The 22,315-nt window shown below is 40.9% G+C and overlaps 1 protein-coding gene across 2 annotated transcripts in view; it reads right to left on the minus strand.

Moving 5' to 3' along the window:
- Positions 1–22,315, minus strand: part of ZFP64 (ZFP64 zinc finger protein) — a 332,799-nt gene that overhangs the window by 84,733 nt on the left and 225,751 nt on the right. For both annotated transcript variants that reach the window (XM_044090028.1, XM_044090029.1), the window contains exon 4: positions 2,179–2,241. In XM_044090028.1, coding sequence (XP_043945963.1) covers positions 2,179–2,241 — 63 coding nt within the window. The remainder of the gene's footprint in view (positions 1–2,178; positions 2,242–22,315) is intronic.

The raw sequence follows: 22,315 nt of genomic DNA on the forward strand, positions 1-22,315 counted from the left end.
GGATATCACCAAAGGATACCTCAGAGGGGGTCCGAGGGGGAACCTCCTCCATCATCAAAGTCTGTGTCTTCAGTGAGGGATTCCTCTGTGGAGTCCACATGCTTCCTCTTGCACAAACTTTTCTGGTGAACTTCCTCAGAGGGGGAAGCTGGGGAAGACAACAGAAAGGGGGTTTTCTGTGGGAATACGTCCTGAGGCCCTTGCGCCCGGTGTCCGCTAGGTGCGACTTGTGAACACAGCGGTCCAGAGGAGGGCGGGGAGATAGACAGCACTGTATCGCCAGCAGATGCCAGAGCCTTCTCCATCAGTTGGAAAGCTGGTCCACCTGAAGAAGGAGAATAAGAAGGGGTCTTTGGCGATCGATGGGTGATCACCTCCCAAGGAAGGAGGGGGGGCGGGATACCTCTGGCCAGAAGCACTTGATCCACAAGACGCAATACGTCGTGTTCATAAAGGCTTCTAGTGGACCTCATAGACACAGCTGAGGGAGAAACGGGTCTATCCACAGAAGAGACAAGCTCAGTGCCCACCTCACCAGTCCGCACTGAGAACAACGGTACTGAGAGAGACTGGACTACGGGTGTCTGCACCGAGGAAATCATTGGTGCCGAGGTCACGGTCTGCACTGACAAAAAGATCGGTGCCGAAGTGGTTCCGGTACCGAAGCTGGAACTGAAAAATTGGCATCAATAACTGAGGTGTCGGTTCCGGGGAAGATGTTGGAGCCGATGTGTTAAGGTCTGCACCGACTGAACCGTTGTAGCCGATGTAGTAGTAGTAGTCTGAACCGAGGAGCCCCTCGGTACCGATACAGTAAAGGCTACAGTAGACGGAGCCGAAATCACAGATGGCGCTGAAGGTCTAGGCACCGAAAGCATTGGGGCTGACAGAGTGAGCTCCAAAGCAGAAAGCTTAGCCTCCTTGGGTCTTGGTTGGCGGGAGTCCCCAGCTGGGGACGAAGGCAGAGACTTAGCCTTTGTAGGATCATCCGATTTTTCCTTATGGGCTCTAGGAGGGGTTGAAGCCTCCGACCCAGAAATAGCCACTGAAAAGGAAGATTTAAGAAGTCCCTTCAGTAACAATTTATTTTTCCTCTCAATCAAGGTTCTGTTGGAAAAGTTCTTACAAATACCACAGGGCGGGTCAACAGATAAGTGAGACACACCCAAGCAATAGACGCACAGAGAGTGTGCATCTGATGTAGGTAATTTGTGTCCACAATCTGAACACCTTTTAAATCCTGGACTACCTTTTTTATCTGCCATGATACAAAAGAAGAAAGGGTACCAGCAATGGTACAAAAGAATACCCAAAGGTAATGAAGAAAGAAAGGGTTTATCAATGATGGTAAGGGAGAAAATACCTTGTGGTAAAAAGTGCAGAGTAAAGAGAAGGAAACTTAAGGAAATATAGTCGCTAAATGTGATAAGGTAAGAGACAATAAATTAGAAACTTTTCTGACAGAAAAAGTTATATTAGACTAGTCTGACAACAAATATCTATACTTAGCTCAAGAGAAGTAACTTGACACGACTGAATGGCAATGCGGCAAACAAAATCTGGGGTAACAGGGAGAGGGGAATTCTGGGTAAGAGTTTAGCTCGAGAATTTGTAGCTGACGCGAGCTTGGAACATCGCCGGCTCTGTTCCGAGGTCGGAACCGATACCCATACGTAAGGAATGAACGAGGATTAAAAATATCAGATTGTCAGTTTACGCACATCGCAATGCATGTCAAAAACTTCCATTGCACTGAGAGAAATGCTGTCAGAAATGAAAAAAAATCCAGTGAGGCACATCGGACAATTAGAGAGAAAGAGAGAGAGACAGAGACACACACACACAGGGTGCACAACAGAGACAGAGTTTTAAAATAAATATACAAAAGAAAGTATGATGGCAGTTTTAATTCTCTATAAATTTGGTTTGCTTATCATGAAGGGCAAAATGCTATGGTCTGAGAAGCCACTCTGCTTTGCAAATTGTAAGGTTCTGTTTTGATACTGAATAAATTCAGCTGAAAGTTTTGGGGTACTAAAACAATATTTTCAAATTCATAATCTAGCAAAAGAATTTCTGCAATAACAAATTAATTCAAAACATTTTATACCATGTCATAACTCAGTTTCCAACAAAAATGCTAAGAATAATTATTTAGATTGTCTTCAGAATCTTTACCTGTGTGGGTCCTTAAATGTCTTTCCATGTCTTTCATTCCATAGGATGTTTTGAACTGACAACCTACATTAGGACAAAAATAGGTAAAACTGGTTAAAAGTGCAGAGGTTATTTATGCAAACTGGCATGCACACTGAAATTACTCTTGTGTGTGTGTGTGTGTGTGTGTGTGTGTGTGTGTGTGTGTGTGTGTGTGTGTGTGTGTGTGTGTGTGTGTGTAAAACCATTTAACTGTCAGGACCAGCATATGCAATTCTTAAAATCCACGAACTGAATGGTCAAGAATGTAACTGCATTTACCAAGTCTGAGGTAGACATGTCTCAAAATATTCCCTTTTCTCAGAGGTATGGCAACCATGGAGTTGGTATATATAAGTTCGAATGTGTGTAGTGGGGTTTGCCCCAAGCAAAACACATGTTTAAAGGAGAAGATCGATGCCCGACATTTACTCTTCTCATGCAATTTCTTTCTTTTTTTTTTTTTTTGGTGTGTCAGCACTTGGTGTCAAAAGTGCCAACATTTCAATAGGGAACAGTGTGCATGTGTGTGTCTATGTATTTAACACTGGAACATATGCAAAGTTCTCTTGAAAAAAATATATATATATAACTTGAAAAATAAATTAACAAAACTGAACAATTCTGGCTATATCTGGAGCCTAATAATTTGGCATTTGGAAGACAAGGAGTGTAGACCCACAATCAATACTATTTCCATGTCACAAGTGTGCTCTTACACAAACATCATTGCTTACTCTATACTTTATATGGGATAAGTACTATTTACTATTTCGGTCAGCCATAGTACAGTAAACATAATCTTCCATTCAGGTGAGTGCCTGATTCCTGCAACACCACACCTGCTTCAGCATTCAGTACCTTCAGTGTTGAAGTCAGTATGTTACCCCCTTTACCTTGTTTGCAACATACTCAGATGTATAACACTGTGTCAATGGATGCTCCTGCAATCCTTTAAATCTGACCTAACGTGTCTTTGAATCATGTACTATGGTCTAAATTACACCTAGAATTTATAGACAAAGACACAGAAACTTAAGTCATGTTGCACAGATAAGCCAAAATGATTTGCTCTGCTATTAAGCGATTCACTGGCATACACATTCCAAGCAGGGCTACATCTAATTAATACAGAATTTGAGCGATTATGAATTGCTGAACTGAGCTGTTTTAACACTTATTTAGTGTAGCATTTAACAGCCTAGCAGATCACACACAGGCAGCACTGGTCATCCACCACATATACTGATGTACAAACACTCGCAATAAGTAGTCAAGCACATGCATTCACAAAACATATGTGCGTACGCTTACTGACACACACACACACACACATACACATGTATGCACACACGCATACACATGATTTGTACACTGGAATTACCCAAGCTATTAATGTACAGGGGAAGCCAATACAAATACAGACATGGACACACACAGTTAAACATTTTTTCAGACACTTACACATTCATACACACACAAAGACAGCACAAACATGTAGTCATTTGATATGTGCACATTCCGCATCCACAGTCTCCCATCCATACCAACCACAGGTTGTGTCAGACAATAGTTATCCACCACTTACAGAGACAAATATATGTACAAGCACTGGACAGCAACCAATCATGCTCATGTACTCACAGAACCTCCAAATACATACATATATATATATATATATATATATATATATATACACACACACACACACACACACACACACGCACATGGGCACACATTCATATAAGGTCTCATAAACTTAAACTTCACTGCACCTCTTACCTGGACAGGAAATCTGAGGAGGGTGCTCTGCTTGTCCCTGCACAGAATCTATCCCACTGACAAACATGTAGTTAAATTGCAGAGGACACATGCACATCTTGAGCTCTGGTCTGCATGGAAATCCCCTTGTCTGGACCTCTGTGAATAAATGTACTGTGACCCACGGGTTATATTAGCTCATCGAAACTCCAATTCCGCGAATACTTATTCATTGACCTCTGTTCAGCGAACATCATTTTATCCAATGTTCAGATCGGCAAACTTTTTTTCCTAGGGCACTGAGTTAGTTGGCCAACATGTGGAAATTTGCTCTTTTCCCCACTGTAGTGCGATTTTGGAGTTGGTATATATAAGTGGGGGGTGGGGTTTGTTGTACTGCAGTGTGTATCGCTTGGTATGTTGGCCTACTAAATTAGTCACCTGGGAAAACGTTCGCTGATTTGTGTGTTTGATAAAAGGGTAGTTCATTGAACAGGGGTCAATAAATAGGTATTCATGGAATTGGAGTTTCGATGAAATAATACAGACCCGTGATTTACCCTTCAAAGCAATGGAACAGGATAATAATCGATATTATTAGCATAAACCCCACCCTTGACTAATATATTTACATGTGAAACTGAACCTTTCTCACAACTATGCTACTGAGCAGTGAGAGGACTATGAATCAGGGCAACCTTGCATAGTACACAAAGGAACTTCTACAGATTTTCATATAATGCAAGTTGTCTATGAATTCTACTCTATATCTTTATAATATCCAACAGTTTACACCATTTTGTCCTTTGAAAAAATGTGTCTAGTGATTAATAAACTAACTCAAACATGAATAAAATAAAATCCTTATCAGATCTGTAGAAATATAAATTAATGTCATAAAAATATGACAGTCTTCATTTTATTTTGTACAGTACAAGATATGAAGGCATATAAGCAGCTAGTAGACAAAGATGGCTTCCTACATCACATTATTCATACTTAACTTAGGATCACAGGAGGTTACTAGGCTAATAGCCCGGAGGCCCTTATAAACCTAGCCAAGAGTTTAGCCCATATTTAGACAAATCAGCACCCAATGCCCCTGTCTAGCAGGGACATGGGTGGAATCTCAGGAGTATATTTTCTGTTTCCCATCCAGTTATCCAGGTTGTGCTTAAAAAGGGGTAAAGAGCTACTCTCTGCTTCATGTGGAGAGGGAGTCTATTCCATAGATGAGGGAGTCTCTGGGACACAAATCTTTCCTGCCAACAAGTCTTGTTGATGTCACAGACCAGGTTGAGGCCACGCGTGTGGGTTACTCAAGTGGAGCTTGACTTGCGGAGATGCAGCAGTCCCAACGAGGTGGGGTCCATGACCGCCCTGTATGCCAGACACAGGTCACCTCTGAGGAGTCTGTATGAAACTGAGTACAGGTATAGGGATTTTAGCCTATCTGTGTATGGTAGATGGTTGAGGCCCTGGATTCTCCTGGTATGGAACCTCTGTGGTCTTTCCAGCTGCTGCATGTGTTTTACGAGGTACATGCTGAAAGGTGTGTTGTACTCAATAATGGGCCTTATAAGGGAAGAATACAGGGATGTTATGACCTCCTTGTCCCTGGATGAGATACCCTTACTTATGAGGTGGGTCATGTAGAAGGCTTTCCATACCACGGAAGCAACATGGTGGTCAAAAGTCAGGTTACTATCAACCTGGGTGCCCAAATCCCTCACGACTGACTTAGTGCTTAGGACGTTATTAATGTGATAATTTATGGGGATGTCACTCTCCTCAAACGGGATGATGATGCATTTTTTGGTATTGAGCTTGAGGCCATGTTTCTGGCATTAGTCATTTGTCTGAGTGACACCCTCTTGGAGGATGTCCACATCACTAGGGGAATTGATGACAGCACCCAGCTTGCAGTAATCTGAAAACTTGCAGCCATAGCCCACTGGTTTTGGCCTGCACCTCAGAAAAGTATATCCAAAATAACAGAGGCCCCAAGACTGAACCCAGGGGTACGCCGCTTGTTACGGGTTAACTGCTTGAGGTGGCTTCCCCTATTTTAACTACATGGGTTCTATCAGTGAGCCAGTTTGCTACCCATCTGGTAACATACAGATTGATGCCTTGTTTAGAGAGTTTGTCTATTATGCCCAAGTGGAGAATAGTGTCAAAGGCTTTGGCCAGGTCAAGGTAGGTGGTGTGCACCGTCTTCCCCTCGTCCATGGCTTTGGTGACTGTCTCAAAGAAGTCGACCAAATTTAGCAGACATGACCTCCCCTTGACGAAGCCAAACTGTGTGGGATCAAGTGTTTGGAGGTTGCCAATGTCCTTGTTAATGAGGTCCATGATAATCCATTCCATGGCCTTACAGATCAGGCTAGTTAGGCTGAAGGGTCTATAATTTCCCAGACTGGTGCATGCTCCACCTTTGTGTAAAGGGATGACAATGGCTATCCTCCACTCAGCTGGGAAGAATGCCAGTACTTAGGCTTTGGTTGAATAGGGTGCCTAATGGTGATGCAAGTTCCTGCTTGAGTTCATGCAGGATGCAGCCTGGGATGTTATCGGGTCCCATGGAGGTTGTATTTTTTGCCTTTAAGAGAGCAGTGATGACCTGTTCCCTAGATATAAGGGGAAGGGGGGCAGGTACTGGGGATGTCCTGATTTACTGATGGGGGCAACAAAGGGGTAAAGTTTTCGCTGAATCTGTCACCCAGCAAGTTTGCTACATCTACAGCATTTGTATATGTGGTGTCCTTGGCCACCAGTTCTGCACAGATCTGAGTGCTTCCCTTGAGGTTGCAACAGTCTTGATTAAAGTGTGTATCAACAATAGTTACCACAATCCTCATTGTTCTATATATTGACAGTAGTTATATCTCCCCCATGTGTATATATAAATAGTGTTATATCCCCCCCATGTGTATATATACATAGTGTTATACCTCCCTCTTTACATATAACTTTTAAAACTGGAAGCAAATAGAGTCTCACACAAGTTAATATTATTAACTGTTTATTTATTATAAAGCGCTCGGACCATTCAAGCCTTTCTTTCAGACAAACAGTTAGACACTGACTTACAAAATTTAAAAAATAAAATCCATTAACATTAATTAATTTAATTGATTGATTGCTAAAATCTAAATTATTAATCAAAAAATGCAAAAACACACCAAAAAACTTTATATAAATAACCTGTATATATACAATTGTTATATATTTATATAAATTAATAAAAATCAAATATGTACCAAATAATATGTGTGATGTAATTAAAATGATAAAAATGTGCAAGATAAAATAAATAAAATATAATAATAATAATAATAATAATAATAATAAATAATAATAATAAGTTAATAAGTTAATAAATATTAGTAGATTATACACAACATTATAATATAAATATATATATAATCAAATATATCAAAAAACATTATAAAAATATAATATACATGAAATAGACTCTCTAAAGTGTTATCTTTATCTTCTTAATGCTTTTAGTTTTTAAACATTTTATAGAAGCCCTCATTTAATCCTGGAAAAGCTTGGGCATTTGTGGCAAAACCACTTAACCTCGCTCTAGCTCTCTAATAAGCTGCCAGGGCCTCTCTAATGTCTATCTAATTTCTGCTGTAAGATTATAGAATTTGAAAAATGGAAATTGAATTGATTAATGTGTTTTTGGCTTGTTATTTTGTTCTTTTTATTTGTTAAATTAATTTGCGTTCATTATTTTAGATTGTTTAAATTTAGTTTTTTTTGCGATGTAAATTTAATTGCGATATTTTGTACTATAATAATTTGTAGTAGTATTTGTATCTGAATGATTTAATGTTAAGGTAATATTTTATTTTGTTGCCATTAATGTTAAATTAATTACTAAAGATTAAATTACATTAAATACAAAAAAACATTTTTTAAATGTTGTTAACCTTAGAATGTGTATGTTATATGTTGTTTTTTCTTTCCTGTCTTTATGGTCTAAAAATTTGTTCTCCGTTTATAACTTATTTTCGTATATTTTTTAAAAGTTTAAAGTATTTCATTATTACTGATTATAGCCCAATTTTTTATATAAAATGTTCTTTATAAGGTCAGAACATACTCAAAACATATGCAAGAAACTACTCTATACAACTGCTTAAAATGAGTTGTTCGAATTTACTTCTATTCAATATACTTCTAAACTACTACCAATAATTACTACTAATTCATTCATTTCAACTATTTTATAAATTAAAATTCAATTCATTCATTTTTGTGTGCTCTTTACATATGCCTATCCCCCTGGTTATTGTATGTATTAACACAGGATGGATAAAGTGCAATACATCCATCTCTGTACTACAAGTATGAATAATGTTATGCAATGACAATACAGGGCTGCACCCTGTTATCCTCATTGATGTATACATTAACAGTAGTCATGTCCCCACCCTCATCACAGATGTGCCATAACCTCCTCCCAGTGGTCCTCGTTGTTGTGCATATTAACAGTAACCATATTCTCTTCATCACAGGGGTATGCTCCCCTGATGCTCTGACTGCTGTACAAATATTAACAGCAATTGTACCCCACTCTTCACCCAGCAGTGCACCCTTGCAGTCCAAATTACTAGTACCTTAACAGTAGACCTACAAAAAGATATGTCCCCCTACAGTCCTGACTACTGTGTATATCAAAAGTAGTCTTACCCCCCCCCCATGTATGCTCCTTGTGGGTCTGAGTTCTGCATGTAGTAACTTTAGTAGTATCACTCCCACACCTTGATTACTTTTTATTATATTAACAACAGTAGTTTTACACACACACACACACACACACACACACACACACACACACACACACACACACACACACACACACACAGTCCTGGCTATGTATTACAATTACTGATTATAACAGCCTCCCCTGACATTAACAGTTAAACTGTATCTCACGTTGGCTTTGATGCTGATTTCAATTCCCCTTAGTGTCTTGCCCAAACATAAATCAGTCGCTCAAAGTACATAATTAGTTTGGATGACCTGTTTCAAAATTCTTCAAGGGATGCAATATTTTCACAACCCTCCCATTGAGACACATTACTAATAACTCACTCGTCTCTGGAATTTTCACTGACACACTGAAAATTGCAAAAAACTTATTTCAATTCTTGGGTTGGCATCTAGCTCTAGCCACAACCTCTTTCATCCTACAGGTTCACAGGTTCATTGGTACTTACTAAGCTATTGACGAATGACAATATTGACCAATGACAATCTTTAGAATTCTAGTCCTGCATGCATATAAACTTTTTAGCCCTTGTAATTTTAAGTACAAATAACCCAGAGCCAGGCAGAACATTTACATGTTACCCCTATACGTAAGGAACAAATGTGCTAAACCAGGGTGAAATTGTGGTTTCTCATCCATTCTTCCAGATTATATTTGAGTAGAGTAAGGGAAATACTTTATGTGGACAGGAAAATGACTCCAAAGTTTTATTTTCTGTGATAGATATGTATCCCTCCTACATGTTTTTTTATGTTGGAAGAACAGATTAACGTTTCTTGAGTGGGTGTTTATAACACTATGGGACTTTTGGGTATGCAGTAGACATGAGACGATAGGATCTGCTGCAGCTCTGTATGCAAGGCAGAGATCAGCCCCCCCCCCCGCACCCTGTATGATACCAAGAAGAGAGACAAGACTTCAAGACAGTCAGTGTACTTTTTATGATTTAGGCCCTTCATTTTCTTGGTGAGAAAGCATTGTGATTATTCAAGTTGTGCTAAGTATTTGGACAGGCATATACCTAAAGAGGCATTATACTCAATGATCGGCCTAATAAGTTCCGAATACCAGTAGCATAGCAGTCAGTTTGATACAGTTTAAGAGTAAAATATATGTATATATTTTTTTGAAAACCTGAGTGCTGTAGTGCTGAGTGTGTGGTGTAAGCAGTTTTTTTAAACTGAAATGTTTTATTTATTGTTTTGCTCTTCCATTGAACAGCTGGGACAGGAAGGGAGGGGGTCATGTATTTAGCCACTAGTTGGTGTGCCAGTAAAAGGAGCAGACTTTTTTTTGCTCTTCACTTGAAGAGCTGAGGGTGATGGGGGTGCTAGTTTGTGGGACTGATTCACGGTCTTTGCCGAATACAGTGAAATGATCACATCCCTGCACCATGGCACCAAACCCTTGCTAATAAACTACACAATGAAAAATGACTTTCTTACAATGGTGGATACATCATGAACGAAGGTCAGTTTGTTGTCCACATAGGGTTTCAGTTCCCTAACTACATCATCACTTTTCAGGGCTAGATTGACAATGTGGTTCATCTGTTCAGTTCTTGGTAGGGTACCTTCTGTGTGGGGCCTGCATATTCCCGTGTTCATGTGGGTTTTCTGTGGGAGCTCTGGTTACCTCCCACATTCCAAAGACATGCAGTACATGGATTGGACACTCAAAACTGGCCAGAGATGGGAGTGTGAGTGTGGGTTTGTGGAATGGAAGAACATCCATGGCATGGCTAGCTACTAGAAGTGTGAACATTGGCTTTAGATGATTGTCACTGTTGAAGTGATACCCTGACCCCATGTGTAAAAATGGGAAGAAAAAGGGTTGTGGATGGATGGATTGCCGATATGACAGTTACAGTGGCCATGATGCTTGCTGAAGGAGACTATTATACATTTTTTGGCATTTAGTTTTAGTCCATGACTATGACACCAGCTATTTGTTTAGGAGAGGCCCTCTTGCAGGATCTCGGAGTCCTCTAGAAATGTTATGATGGCACTGAGTTTATGGTCACTTGCAAGCCTGGCCAGCCATACAACATTTGCATTTAACTCCCAAGAAGTAAACACAAAAGAGTAGTTACTGACAGGTCTTTTGGAGGAGGCAGAGCCACCTGCCATAATTTCCTGGGTTCTCTTTGTGAGACAATTTGCCCTCCAATGAGTTACATAGAGATTAACATTAAGTATATGACTGTCAAACACGTGAGAGGTCTAGATATGTGGTGTGTACCATTTTCCCTCATCCTTCAGTAACCTTATCAAAGAAGTTGACCAGATTGTGCAGGCAAGATTTTTCCTTGACAAAACCATACTGGCATGGGTTAAGAGTTTGTTGGCTTATTAATTCCATAATGATCCTCTCCATAGCCTTACTGATGAAGCTGGTCAGACTTATGGGTCTGTAATTACCCAGGTCCACTGAAACCCTGCCTTTGTGCAGAAGGATAGTTGTTTCTGTCCTCCATTTATTCAACACAATGCCTGTTCTGAGACTGATACTGATTAGCCTCTGTAAGGGGGGACTGACAGGTCCTTTTTCAGGCTAGCCAGTAGGCAGCCTGGTATGTTATCTGGCCCCACAGAAGCAGTGTTCTTGGCTTTCGAAAGTGCTTTGAGGACTTGTTCTCCTGAAATTTGAGGGAAGTGTAGATGCAGGTATGTGATCTGGGAATGCAAAGGTGAAAAAGGTGGATGGAGGGATGAACTTAGCACACTGTGGGTAGACAAGATTTTAGCCAATATACAACATTTTCAGGGAAGTAAATGTAGGCCAGCCTTGGCAAAGCAGTTCATCACATCCCAGGCCGATAATCACTGAAACCCCACTGAATGACACCAGAAGCCAAACCAATTGTTGAAGTCAAGAATCCTTTTTTCATATTGTAACATCATCCTCGGTGATAGTAAAATGCTGGTTAAGACTATGCCCATACTTGTCTCAGCCACATATAAGCAGAATGCCACCATTACTCTCTTTTATGCCTCCTTTGGCCAATATCCTGGAGAAGGCTTCACCCTCACAATTATAGACACAGATCAATGCATAAGAACTACTCTTCAGTCATCAACATGGCTTTGGAAGGGGATATTCGCTAACTATATCTTTTATTGGCAAGATGATCTTTACAGAGTTGTAATCACTGAAAACCTTACTGGGGCAATTTTTATTGCTCTGTCTAAGACTTTGACAACAATTACCAACTCCATCTCATCAAGGAACTTTCTCTGTATGGCCCCAACTACATATCATTGCAGTCATTTTGTCTTCCCACCCCCTCCTCAACTCTGTTAAGCCTATAGAAAGTGTAAACTTAAACCTCAGCAAAACACATAAGCAACTCTACTTCTAGAAAGAGGAACATAAATTCACTGGCCCTGGCCGCACTGCTTTGAAAGCCACAGAAGTAAAGCAACTTACTGACGAAGGAAGGTCAGGAGGCAATAGACAAAGGAGTACTTTTCTTCCTTCTTCTGGAATGTTCTATACCAGTTATTGGGACTACTTCAGGCAACCTCTAAAAACTCCATGCAGTTCAACATCACATTTATCACTTCACAATTGCCTAGCTATCAAACAAGCTGGCTGTTCCTCAGTGAGATTTTGCGCCACCCTCCTCATCATTATCACAGCACAGAAAATTCTCAGCTAAGATCACTAAAAGTCTTTACATTGCCTTACTATTGTTAATCAACCCATGAGATCACTAGATCTTTGGTGTTTGCTTTCACTGTTCTCTACAACCTTCTCTTCTCCCTTACCTGCACAGATAATGCTTTCTCCTACCTGGGCCTTACAATCTGGAACATACTCTCCAGTGATATATGTCAGCTGGCTTTCTCACTTCTCAAACTCCTGCAGCAGCAAAGTGACTGCACCTGCACTGGTTTCATCACCTAAATTCTTCCTTATCCATCCTTACTGCTATACTTCTCTCAGTCTGCATGACTGCATATACTGAGGCAGCTGATTTCAGCTGTAGGCACTATTAAGGATTGGTACTTACAATATTTTCTGAAGCAGAGTCTAACACTGCCCTTATGATTAAATTGTCTTATCATATTGCTGTATATTTTGTTGTATGTGCTGCTTGTTGCTACCTTTATTGTAAAATGGCTGCTGTTGGGAAGTGGCCCCAGTGAATCAGCTTATCTACCTGCAAAATACATAAAATAAAAAAATAATAAAATCTATCAATAGTAGTTGTATCAAACTCCCAACAAAGGTTGATTCTACACCTCTCAACCTCTTAGCTCAACAATTCTGGACAAAGCCAAAAATCATGGGGGTACAAAGACCCAAAATCATTTACAGATTTTAAATATTGCTCTTATAAAATTACAAAGTTGCTAGAATAACAAGGTTTTGAATTAACATGCATTTTCTGAAGGATATATCTGCCATTATTTAGTGACTTCAGTCCTCAATGATTTGCCAGAAAACCACAGATTTTATGAGGAACAGATGAGGAATATGACGCAAAAATCTGGACAGGTATGGTAGGATCCCCACCCCAGGCATACCCCTGATGTCCTGATTACAGCATACATAGGTAACAACTGTATCCACCCTCTCAACACATGTATATCCCTTGCAGTTCTTGCAGTCCTAATTACTACCTATATTAATAATCATTGTATCCCACTCCACTTACAGGGGTGCCTGCCCCCCTACAGTCCTCACTGCTGTATATAATAATAGTAGTTTCCCTCATACAGGCAAGCACCCTATGGTCCTGATTATTGTATATATTTACAGTAGTAGTATTCTCCCTCACACAGGCACTATGCCTGCAGTTCTGATGATGGTATATATAAACAGTTGCACCCCCCCCACCCCCTTACAAGCCTGCCCTCTGCAGTTCTCACTGTTGCATGTAATAGTAGTTGTATCCCCCTCCCCACACAGGTGAGCAACTACCATGCAACCTTGATTACTTACAATATTAACAGTAGTTGTATCCCCCTCCCCACACAGGTAAGCAACTACCCTGCAATCTTGATTACTTACAATATTAACAGTAATTGTATCCCCCTCCCCACACAGATGAGTACTTATCCTGCAATCTTGACTACTTGCATATTATACCAGCAAAGGTGAGTACTTACACTGCAACCTTAATTACTTGCATATTAACAGTAGTTGTATCCCTCTCCACACACAGGTAAGTACTTACCCTGCAATCTCGACTACTTGCATATTAACAGTAGCTGCATTCCCCTCAACACACAGGCCTGCTTCCTACAGGCCTCACTGCTGTCTAAATTAATGGTAGCAGTAGTACCCACCTTTTCACACATGCAAGCATCCTGCAGTCTTGACTGCTGTGCATATTAAGGTATCCCCACCAGCATACAAACACACTGTGAAGACCCAGTTCATATATTAAATGGGTAATTTTATTTATTTATTTACATTTGTTGAGCGGGCTAATCTAACTGGATACATGTCCATTTTCAGTAGAGGCCCGGGGAGAAAAGCTCCAAGCAGACAGGTAAAGACATTATTATACAATAATAATATAGAAAAGCTATAAACATATACAGATAATACCATTATTTGGGATATTTGCAAAAGAGGATGATCAAGAACAAATTTACAATAAATGAAAAAGTGTAACATTTTTTTTTTAGGACAACATAGTACAGCAGAAAGGCCATAGAATAATTAGTAATAAAGTACCCTGGAGAAAAGAAATAAAAGGGATAGCAGGAATGCGTAAAGGTGGAGAGATCAGTCAGGGTTAGTGCAGGGGCAGAGCCAGTGAGTTTTAAAATGTTCTTTGAGATGTTTTTTAAAAAGATGTGTGGAAGAGAGAGTAGAAAGTTCACTTGGAAGCTGGTTCCAGGCCTTGCCAACTGTGTTAGCAAAAAGAGAGTCTCCAGCTTTGTTTTTAGATTTAATAGTGGAAACTAGAAGCTTACTGGCTGATCAAACAGTAGTAAGGTTTTTGTAAGGGGTAGTCAGATTATTGAGGATTGGGATATTATTAGGGTGGAAAAGTATCTTTTGGGTTATAGTAAGTTGATGGTGGAGTAGTTGGTGCTGTAGTTCTAACCATCCCAATTGTTTGAGATTGAGAGAGTGGTGTGTTCTAAAAGGGTTGCCGGTAGCAAATCTGGCTATGTTATTATAGCTAGTGGCAAGTCTGTTAAGGTTGCTTTTGGAAAGGTTAGTATAAATGGCAGAGGCATAAAGCAGGGTAGAGATCAGATGAGTTTGGGCTATAGTGGTTCTGGCTGTAGGTGCAAGGAAGGGTTTGATTCTATACAGGGAACCCAGTTTTTTGTTGACAGATTTTATGGTAGTGTTGATATGATCGTCATAGCTAAGGTTGTTGTCAATGGTTATGCCTAGGAGATGGGTTGTGGTATCAGGGGATATTGTGGTTCCATTGTTAGAGGTTATAGTGAAGTGAAATTGTGGTGATTTTAGAGTGGGAGTAAAGAGTAATAATTTTGTTTTTTTTTGCATTCAGGAGGAGGCAGTGTTGCATGAACCAATTTTCAACTGTCTGAAATACAGACTGGGTGAGGGTCTGGAGTGTGGTTGGGGACCTAGCAGAGCAGATTAAAGTAGAATCGCCGGCATACTGAATGCAGGTGGTTTGAGGAATTGTAGTGTTTAGGTCATTAATAAACATTGAAAAGAGAAGAGGGCCTAGGATGGAACCTTGAGGTACTCCAAGGTTTATGGGGAGGGGAGTTGACAGCATATTATCCCAAAGGACTGCTTGATGATGGTTGTCTAAGTAGGATTTAAACCAGAGTAATGCCTGTGCATCCAGTGAATGTGCTTTTAATACCTCTAAAAGCAGATTATGGTTGACCATATCGAAGGCCTTTGAAAGGTCGATAAATAAAGCGGAGGAAAGAGTGTTATTGTTACGATTTTTGTTTATAGTCATAAAAGGATAGCAGGGCAGCTGAGGTACTATAGAATGGTCTGAAACCATGTTGGCAGTTGGCAAGCAAATTGTTGTGGAGAAGATGGTCAAGTAGTTGTTGGTGGATACATTTTTCCATTATTTTAGCTATAGGAGAGAGTAAGGCGGTAGGTCTAAAGTTGGAAATGTCAGTTGATATCCCACCTTTGTGTAAAGGAATGATGTGAGATACCTTCCATATAAGGGGGATTTTACTTTCTGAAATAGTTCTATTAATAAGGATAGAAATAGGGTAGGCTATGACTTTAGCTACAATTTGCAGGTATTCTGCTGGTATACAGTCAGCAGAGGGGGTGCATGGCTTGAGTTTTAGAAGGAGGTTACTAATGAGAGATGTAGGAACTGGTTGTATGTGAAAAGAAGGAATAGAGTTTGATGTGGTATTAGATGGGAGGGAGCTGGTGGGTGGTAGAGAATTAGCTAGAGATTGTATGGTTTCAATAAAGTAGTTGTTAAAGGAATCAGCTATTAGTTTAGGGTTATTTTGGGTGATCCCTGATGGGGTGGGAGACTTGGTATGCCCTGGATGAAGTAGTTTGTTCATAGCTGACCAGAACTTTTGTGGTTTTTGTTTGTGGGTTTGTTGGAGGTGAATGTAAAAGTTTCTTTTATCTAGTAGGATGTCTTTTTTGTAGCATTTCTTAATTGTTTAAAGTAAAGGTGGTCAGAAAGGCTTTTAGAGGCTCTCCACTTGGCGCAGATTTTATTTCTTAGGAGGATTTTTTGCCTTGTTTGTTTTGTGAGCCAAGGGGCAGTTTTGGTCTTTATTCTGGATGAGCGATGGGGGGGCATGGGAGTCTAGGATTTGAAGGAATTTAGTATTAAAGTAGGTAACTGCTTCATCAAGTGGAAGATGAAGCACTGGTGACCAGTCACAAGACTTCAGTTCGGTTTGGAAGTTCTCAGGGTGAAAGTTTTTTCTGAGTGGGAGGTTTTAAAAATAGTAGGATTGGGCCTATGAAGTTTTTGTTTAATTATGTAAGTAAGAGCATGGTCACTGATGTCATCAGGAAGGGTTCCTGGCTTATAAGTAGTAGGATGATTGTTTATGAGAATCCAGTCAAGTAAGGTTTCCTTACAACTTTGTTTGTGGATTCTCGTAGGGGTGGATATCATTTGTGAGAAACCAAAAAGATTTATGTGGTTAATGGGATTTGGGGACTTACAAGTAGACCAGTCTATATTAAAGTCACCTAAGACAATGGTGTCCTGGGGTAGGTGTAAAGATAGGCTACTAAGTATATTTTCCAGAATACTGATATTGTTTCCTGGGGGAAGGTAGGAACAGATTATGTAGATGGATTTATATTTATTGATTTGAAGTTTGGCTGAAAGGGTTTCTGCTGTGGGGTTTGTGAGAAGTGGCACATTGAAGGTTGATAGTTGGAGTTCAGATTTATAAAAAATGGCTACTCCCACCTTTTTGGTAGTCTGGTCTTTTCTCAGGATGTTATATCCTGGGGGGGTAATTTCATGATCTTTGGTTGAAGGTCTCAGCCAAGTTTCAGTAATGCAGAGGATATCAAAGTTGTAGACATCTAGAAGTGCATGAAGATGGGATATTTTATTGTTGATGCTACGGATGTTAAGGTGAGCTATCAGAAGGGAGTTAGATGGCCCTGTTAGGGTGGAGGTGGTGTAGGGTTTTTGGTTATGAGGGTCACTGGGGAGTGTTGTATGTGGACCAGGGTTAGGATGGATATCACCATCTAAGAGATGATTTTGTAGGGGTTTTTGTATTAGTTTTATGAATTTGAAGTAGTTGAATGGGGGTTTCTTGCCAAAGAGGTAAGTGATATGGGTAGTTCTGTGGTACTCTGGAAGGGTATAGCTAGATGTAGAGGTTATGTTAATGTGTTTTAGGGAATTTATATGTGAGAATGTTGTGGTTTGTTGGTAGTGGTGGTGGTGTTGTAGTAGAGAATAATGTTCAAAGAAGGTTAGTGAGAATGCTAGAGTAAGGGCAGCTAGAATGCTGGGTAGGATTAGGAGGTATGTGTAAGTAGAGTTGTATTTAGAAGCCATTGGGTTGAATGGGTAAGGGTGGTGTGAGGTGAAAGAAGGTGCCTAGTATTGTGTAGGAGTGTAAGGTGTAAAGTGGCAGGTGATAATAGAGGTAGCAGAAGGAGGAAAAGAGAGTAGCAGGTGGTGGAGAGCTTAGAGGTGAAGTTTAGTATGAGTTGTTACAGAAATTAGGAACATAGGAGTAAGTTAAGTGTAGTTGGAATAACTATAGAAATTAGAGATGGAAGAAGGTGGAAGAAAGAGTTGTAGAAGGATTGAAGCAAAAGAGTGTTATAGAGGTTACAAATGTAAGAGGACGGTAGGTTAAGTTGGTAAGTACAGCAGGTAATAGTAAGGTTAGGTATGGGGGGTGTAAGGTTATAGAGTATTGGTTGGGAATTATTCTTGTAGGAAGTAGGGGGTGTTAAATGGAAGTAGGTTGTGATAGGTAGTTAAGGAGCAGGGGGTGTGGTTAAGCAGGTATAAAGCTAGCAATAATGGGATGGGTGGAAATAGGGGGTGTTAATTGGAAGTAGGTTGTGATAGGTAGTTGAGGAGCAGGGGGTTTGGTTATGCAGGTATAAAGTTAGCAGCACTGGGGGTGGGTGGGTATTGGGGGTAGGGTAGCGGAATGAGCCAGAGGGCACGAAGCTGCAGCAGGTAGATGAAAATTCTGCAGAGAGAATCAGAGAGTAGCAGGTTCCTGGTACAGAGAAGGCGGCCAGAGGTAAGTAGAGTTAGGTACAGCAGGTTAGAGGCAAAAGGGACTAAAATAAAAGTTGGAGAGGTATAATGGAGCTAGAGGGTGTGATAAGAGAGGGATAGGAGCAGCAGAACAATGCACAAAGATTCACAGCTAGGCAAGGGGAAAAACCTGAGAGAAGATCCAGATGAGAAAGAGCTATGGAAAGTGGGGTAAGGATTATTTGCCCAAAGCAAGCTTAGAGTGCCACCTAGTGGGCAGAGAGTAGAATACAAGAAAAAAAAACTGTGATAAAAGTGACAGGCAGGGGTGCAACAGATAATGGGTCAAGGGTATGGAGATATGGCAGTAGGATCACCGATAGAGAGGAGTATGGCTGCTAGAGTCCTGGCACAGGGCTTAAATAACTATCTATACTTACTACAGGAAATAACTTACACAGAAACAGTTTATGATTTATACTAGATACAGTGTAGGTTAAACAGATACACCTAAGTAGGACTTGGGTATAGCATACTTTCTTAGTCTGTAGGAGCAGGGAAGTAAAAAAATCCAGTCACTGGGCAGCAGTAATCTTTGGCCAGGCGCTGGGATGGCTGGAATTGAAAGAAAGGGGTCTTTACAGACTAGGTAGGTCCTGTAGAGCAGGATAGGAGGTACAGAGTTTCTTAGTCCGTAGGAGCAGAGAAGAAAAAAAATCCAGTCACTGGGCAGCAGTAATCTTTGGCCAGGAGCTGGGATGGCTGGAATTGAAAGAAAGGGGTCTTTTACAGACTAGGTAGGTCCTGTAGAGCAGGATAGGAGGTACAGAGTTTCTTAGTCCGTAGGAGCAGAGAAGAAAAAAAATCCAGTCACTGGGCAGCAGTAATCTTTGGCCAGGCTCTGGGATGGCTGGAATTGAAAGAAAGGGGTCTTTTAAACAGGTACCTGTCGGATGGAAAGGAAAAAAAACAGTTTTGGGCCCGGAAAACCCACAGGGGGAATTAAAAAAGGTAAAAACCATTCTCACCAAGTTTGTTACCCGAACAAGGTTAAAAAACTATGGTACAATGAGCAATCTAGATTTTTTGAAGGGGTTTAAATTTTCGGGGTGTGGGAGGAAAGTAGTTACCTTTTGGGGGTTATATTGAAAAGGCAAGTTTATGAATTCCAGGAACTTTTGGGCTAGGGTGTTTGGGCTTGAGTAGTGTTCCCAGTCTATATTAGGGTAATTGAAGTCACCTAGTATGATGGTGTTTGGTGATACATTTATCCCCTCTAGTGTTTTCAGGAAGGCCATGTGAGTTTCCTGAGTTTGTGAGGTGGCCTGTAACATGCTACAATTTGCAGAGCAGTCTTGCCTATGGTTAATTGCACCTGGATGGTCTCTGATGCATCGTGCGTTGCCACCAGTCTTGAGGTGTGGGTGTCCTTGATGAATATGGATACCCCCTTCTTGGTATTGTCCGGATTTTGGGGCGGGCAGCATGATAAGAGGTAAAACCTGATAGTGTTTGGGGTGCTCTCAGGGCCTTGAACCAGGTTTCTGTCACTGCACAGACATCGATGTTCTCCATACTGAGAAGGGCCTCGAGTCGTGCATTTTGAGATTTAGACTTCTGGCATTGAGCAGCATTACCCTTAGTTTTTCCTTTTGTGTTCTAGGGTGGTAGGTTTAGAATTTGAGCCTTGCCTAAAAAGGCACTATGGGGGTGGCAAGAGCCTTTGCCAATATCCGGAATCCAGGGTGACAGGTGCAAGCCGTCCCTTGGAAGCAGCGTGGCTTGTCCAGCATGTCATCCCAGGCAGACAGATACTGGATCCCCTTTGAATGACACCAGTGTTTAAGCCAATTGTTAAAGCTGATCATCTTATCTCTGTATTGTGGCATCATTCTTGGTGAAGGTAGGATACTGCTCAAGGTCAGGGTCATACCTGCCTGGGCTACATAATCAGAGAGCTCCTCAATGTCTCTTTTCATGTAGTCCAAGGAGGTGCGTCTCAGGTCGTTTAGCCCAGCCTGCACAACGACTGAGTCATGTTTGTACCTGCCGTTGAGACACCTGAGGGCTTCCGTTATGTGGCGGATTCTAGCCCGACAGGCAGCTTACTGTGACCTTCTCCTTACTCAGTCTGGTGGCGGGACATCAGTGTGTCTGACTATGGAGTCACCAATGACTAGTGTGTCTGGCATTGTGTTTGGCCTTAAGGGCTGTGACTGTTTGACACTCTGACTGTGAGGTCTATGTGTTGCAGGTGTTGTGTTCTGAGGTGGTGGTTGTTTGGGTGTCTGCTTTGGTGGCCTCTGCTGTTTTGGTAGATTTTTGATCAGAGCCTCCGAGTATGTCTTTGTGTGTTTATGTGTATGATTTGAGGTTGTAATGGTACTATGTGAGACTGGGTCTATAGTGTGTGTGGTAACCTTCTCCTCCTGACTGGTCTTGCCAGTCCTATGTTGAAGAGCTCAGCCTCCAGTTTGGCCGTATAGTTGCATCTCTCGCATGTATTTGTTTTTTGTGGGAGGAGGAAAGGGTTGTCTGTGTACATGAGGCAATTGAAACATTGCCTCAATATTCCAGGTTCACCAGCTGAGCAGGAGAGGACACTAGCAACTGATCCCTCGACATGCTAGAAGGGTAGACGAAAAACTTTAAAAAGATTCGGGGGCGTGGGTGACCGAGAAATGGGGGTTGCCTTTTGGGGTACTATCTATGACAAGAGTGCTGTATCAAGGTAATAAGTACTGTAGGAGCAAGTGCTAGGTTTAATAGATAGAGAATAGTCTACTTGGAGTCAAGTAGAGTTGATCTTTTAGTTATAGGATAAGCTGATTTGATCAGTAGTATAGTTCGAGGAAGGTAGTTTTAAGGGAAAATTTGAAGAGTGGACTTTAGGTAGCCGAATAGTTTAAACCTGCTTAACCGGCACTGCCCTAGTGTGCAACAGTGGCAGCTCGCTCTAAATGCTTAACGCGTTTAGCGTTTATACCAGGGGCTGGAAAAAGCTAGAAACTGGCCCAAAGCGACCAATAAACTACTAGTTACTGGCTGAAACCTCACTAAACTGGACAACGGCAGCTCAATGCTTCCCACTCCCACTGGTAAGCAAGGTAGCTTCCCTTCCCCCAAATAAGGCAAGGAAACAGTACACAGGAACTACAACCAAAGCCCAGGAATCAGCAACTCTGAAACTGGACTAAACTAGTAAAGCAGGAAAGCAAGGTAGCTTCCCTTCCCCCAAATAAGGCAAGGAAACAGTACACAGGAACTACAACCAAAGCCCAGGAATCAGCAACTCTGAAACTGGACTAAACTAGTAAAGCAGGAAAAACAAGAGATATTTTTTTCTTTTTTTCACAAAACAGGCAGACAGGTACAGCAAACACTTATAAATGCTATGAATCAGCTACTACAGCTTACACAGAAGAATTTGCTACAAATACAGTCAAATAGTAACAAACAAGGATTCCAAGTGCAATATTAAGTTAAATGCAGTAAAAACAGCTTCAATGTAACAGAAAGGCAGGCGAAATACAGTTGGTAACTGCTTCATCAAGTGGAAGATGAAGCAGCGGTGACCAGTCACAAGACTTCAGTTCGGTTTGGAAGTTCTCAGGGTGAAAGTTTTTTCTGAGTGGGAGGTTTTAAAAATAGTAGGATTGGGCCTATGAAGTTTTTGTTTAATTATGTAAGTAAGAGCATGGTCACTGATGTCATCAGGAAGGGTTCCTGGCTTATAAGTAGTAGGATGATTGTTTATGAGAATCCAGTCAAGTAAGGTTTCCTTACAACTTTGTTTGTGGATTCTCGTAGGGGTGGATATCATTTGTGAGAAACCAAAAAGATTTATGTGGTTAATGGGATTTGGGGACTTACAAGTAGACCAGTCTATATTAAAGTCACCTAAGACAATGGTGTCCTGGGGT

The sequence above is a fragment of the Protopterus annectens genome, chromosome 12.part0 (genome assembly GCF_019279795.1).
Source record: "Protopterus annectens isolate FY-2018-M chromosome 12.part0, PAN1.0, whole genome shotgun sequence".
Lineage (NCBI taxonomy): Eukaryota > Metazoa > Chordata > Ceratodontiformes > Protopteridae > Protopterus > Protopterus annectens.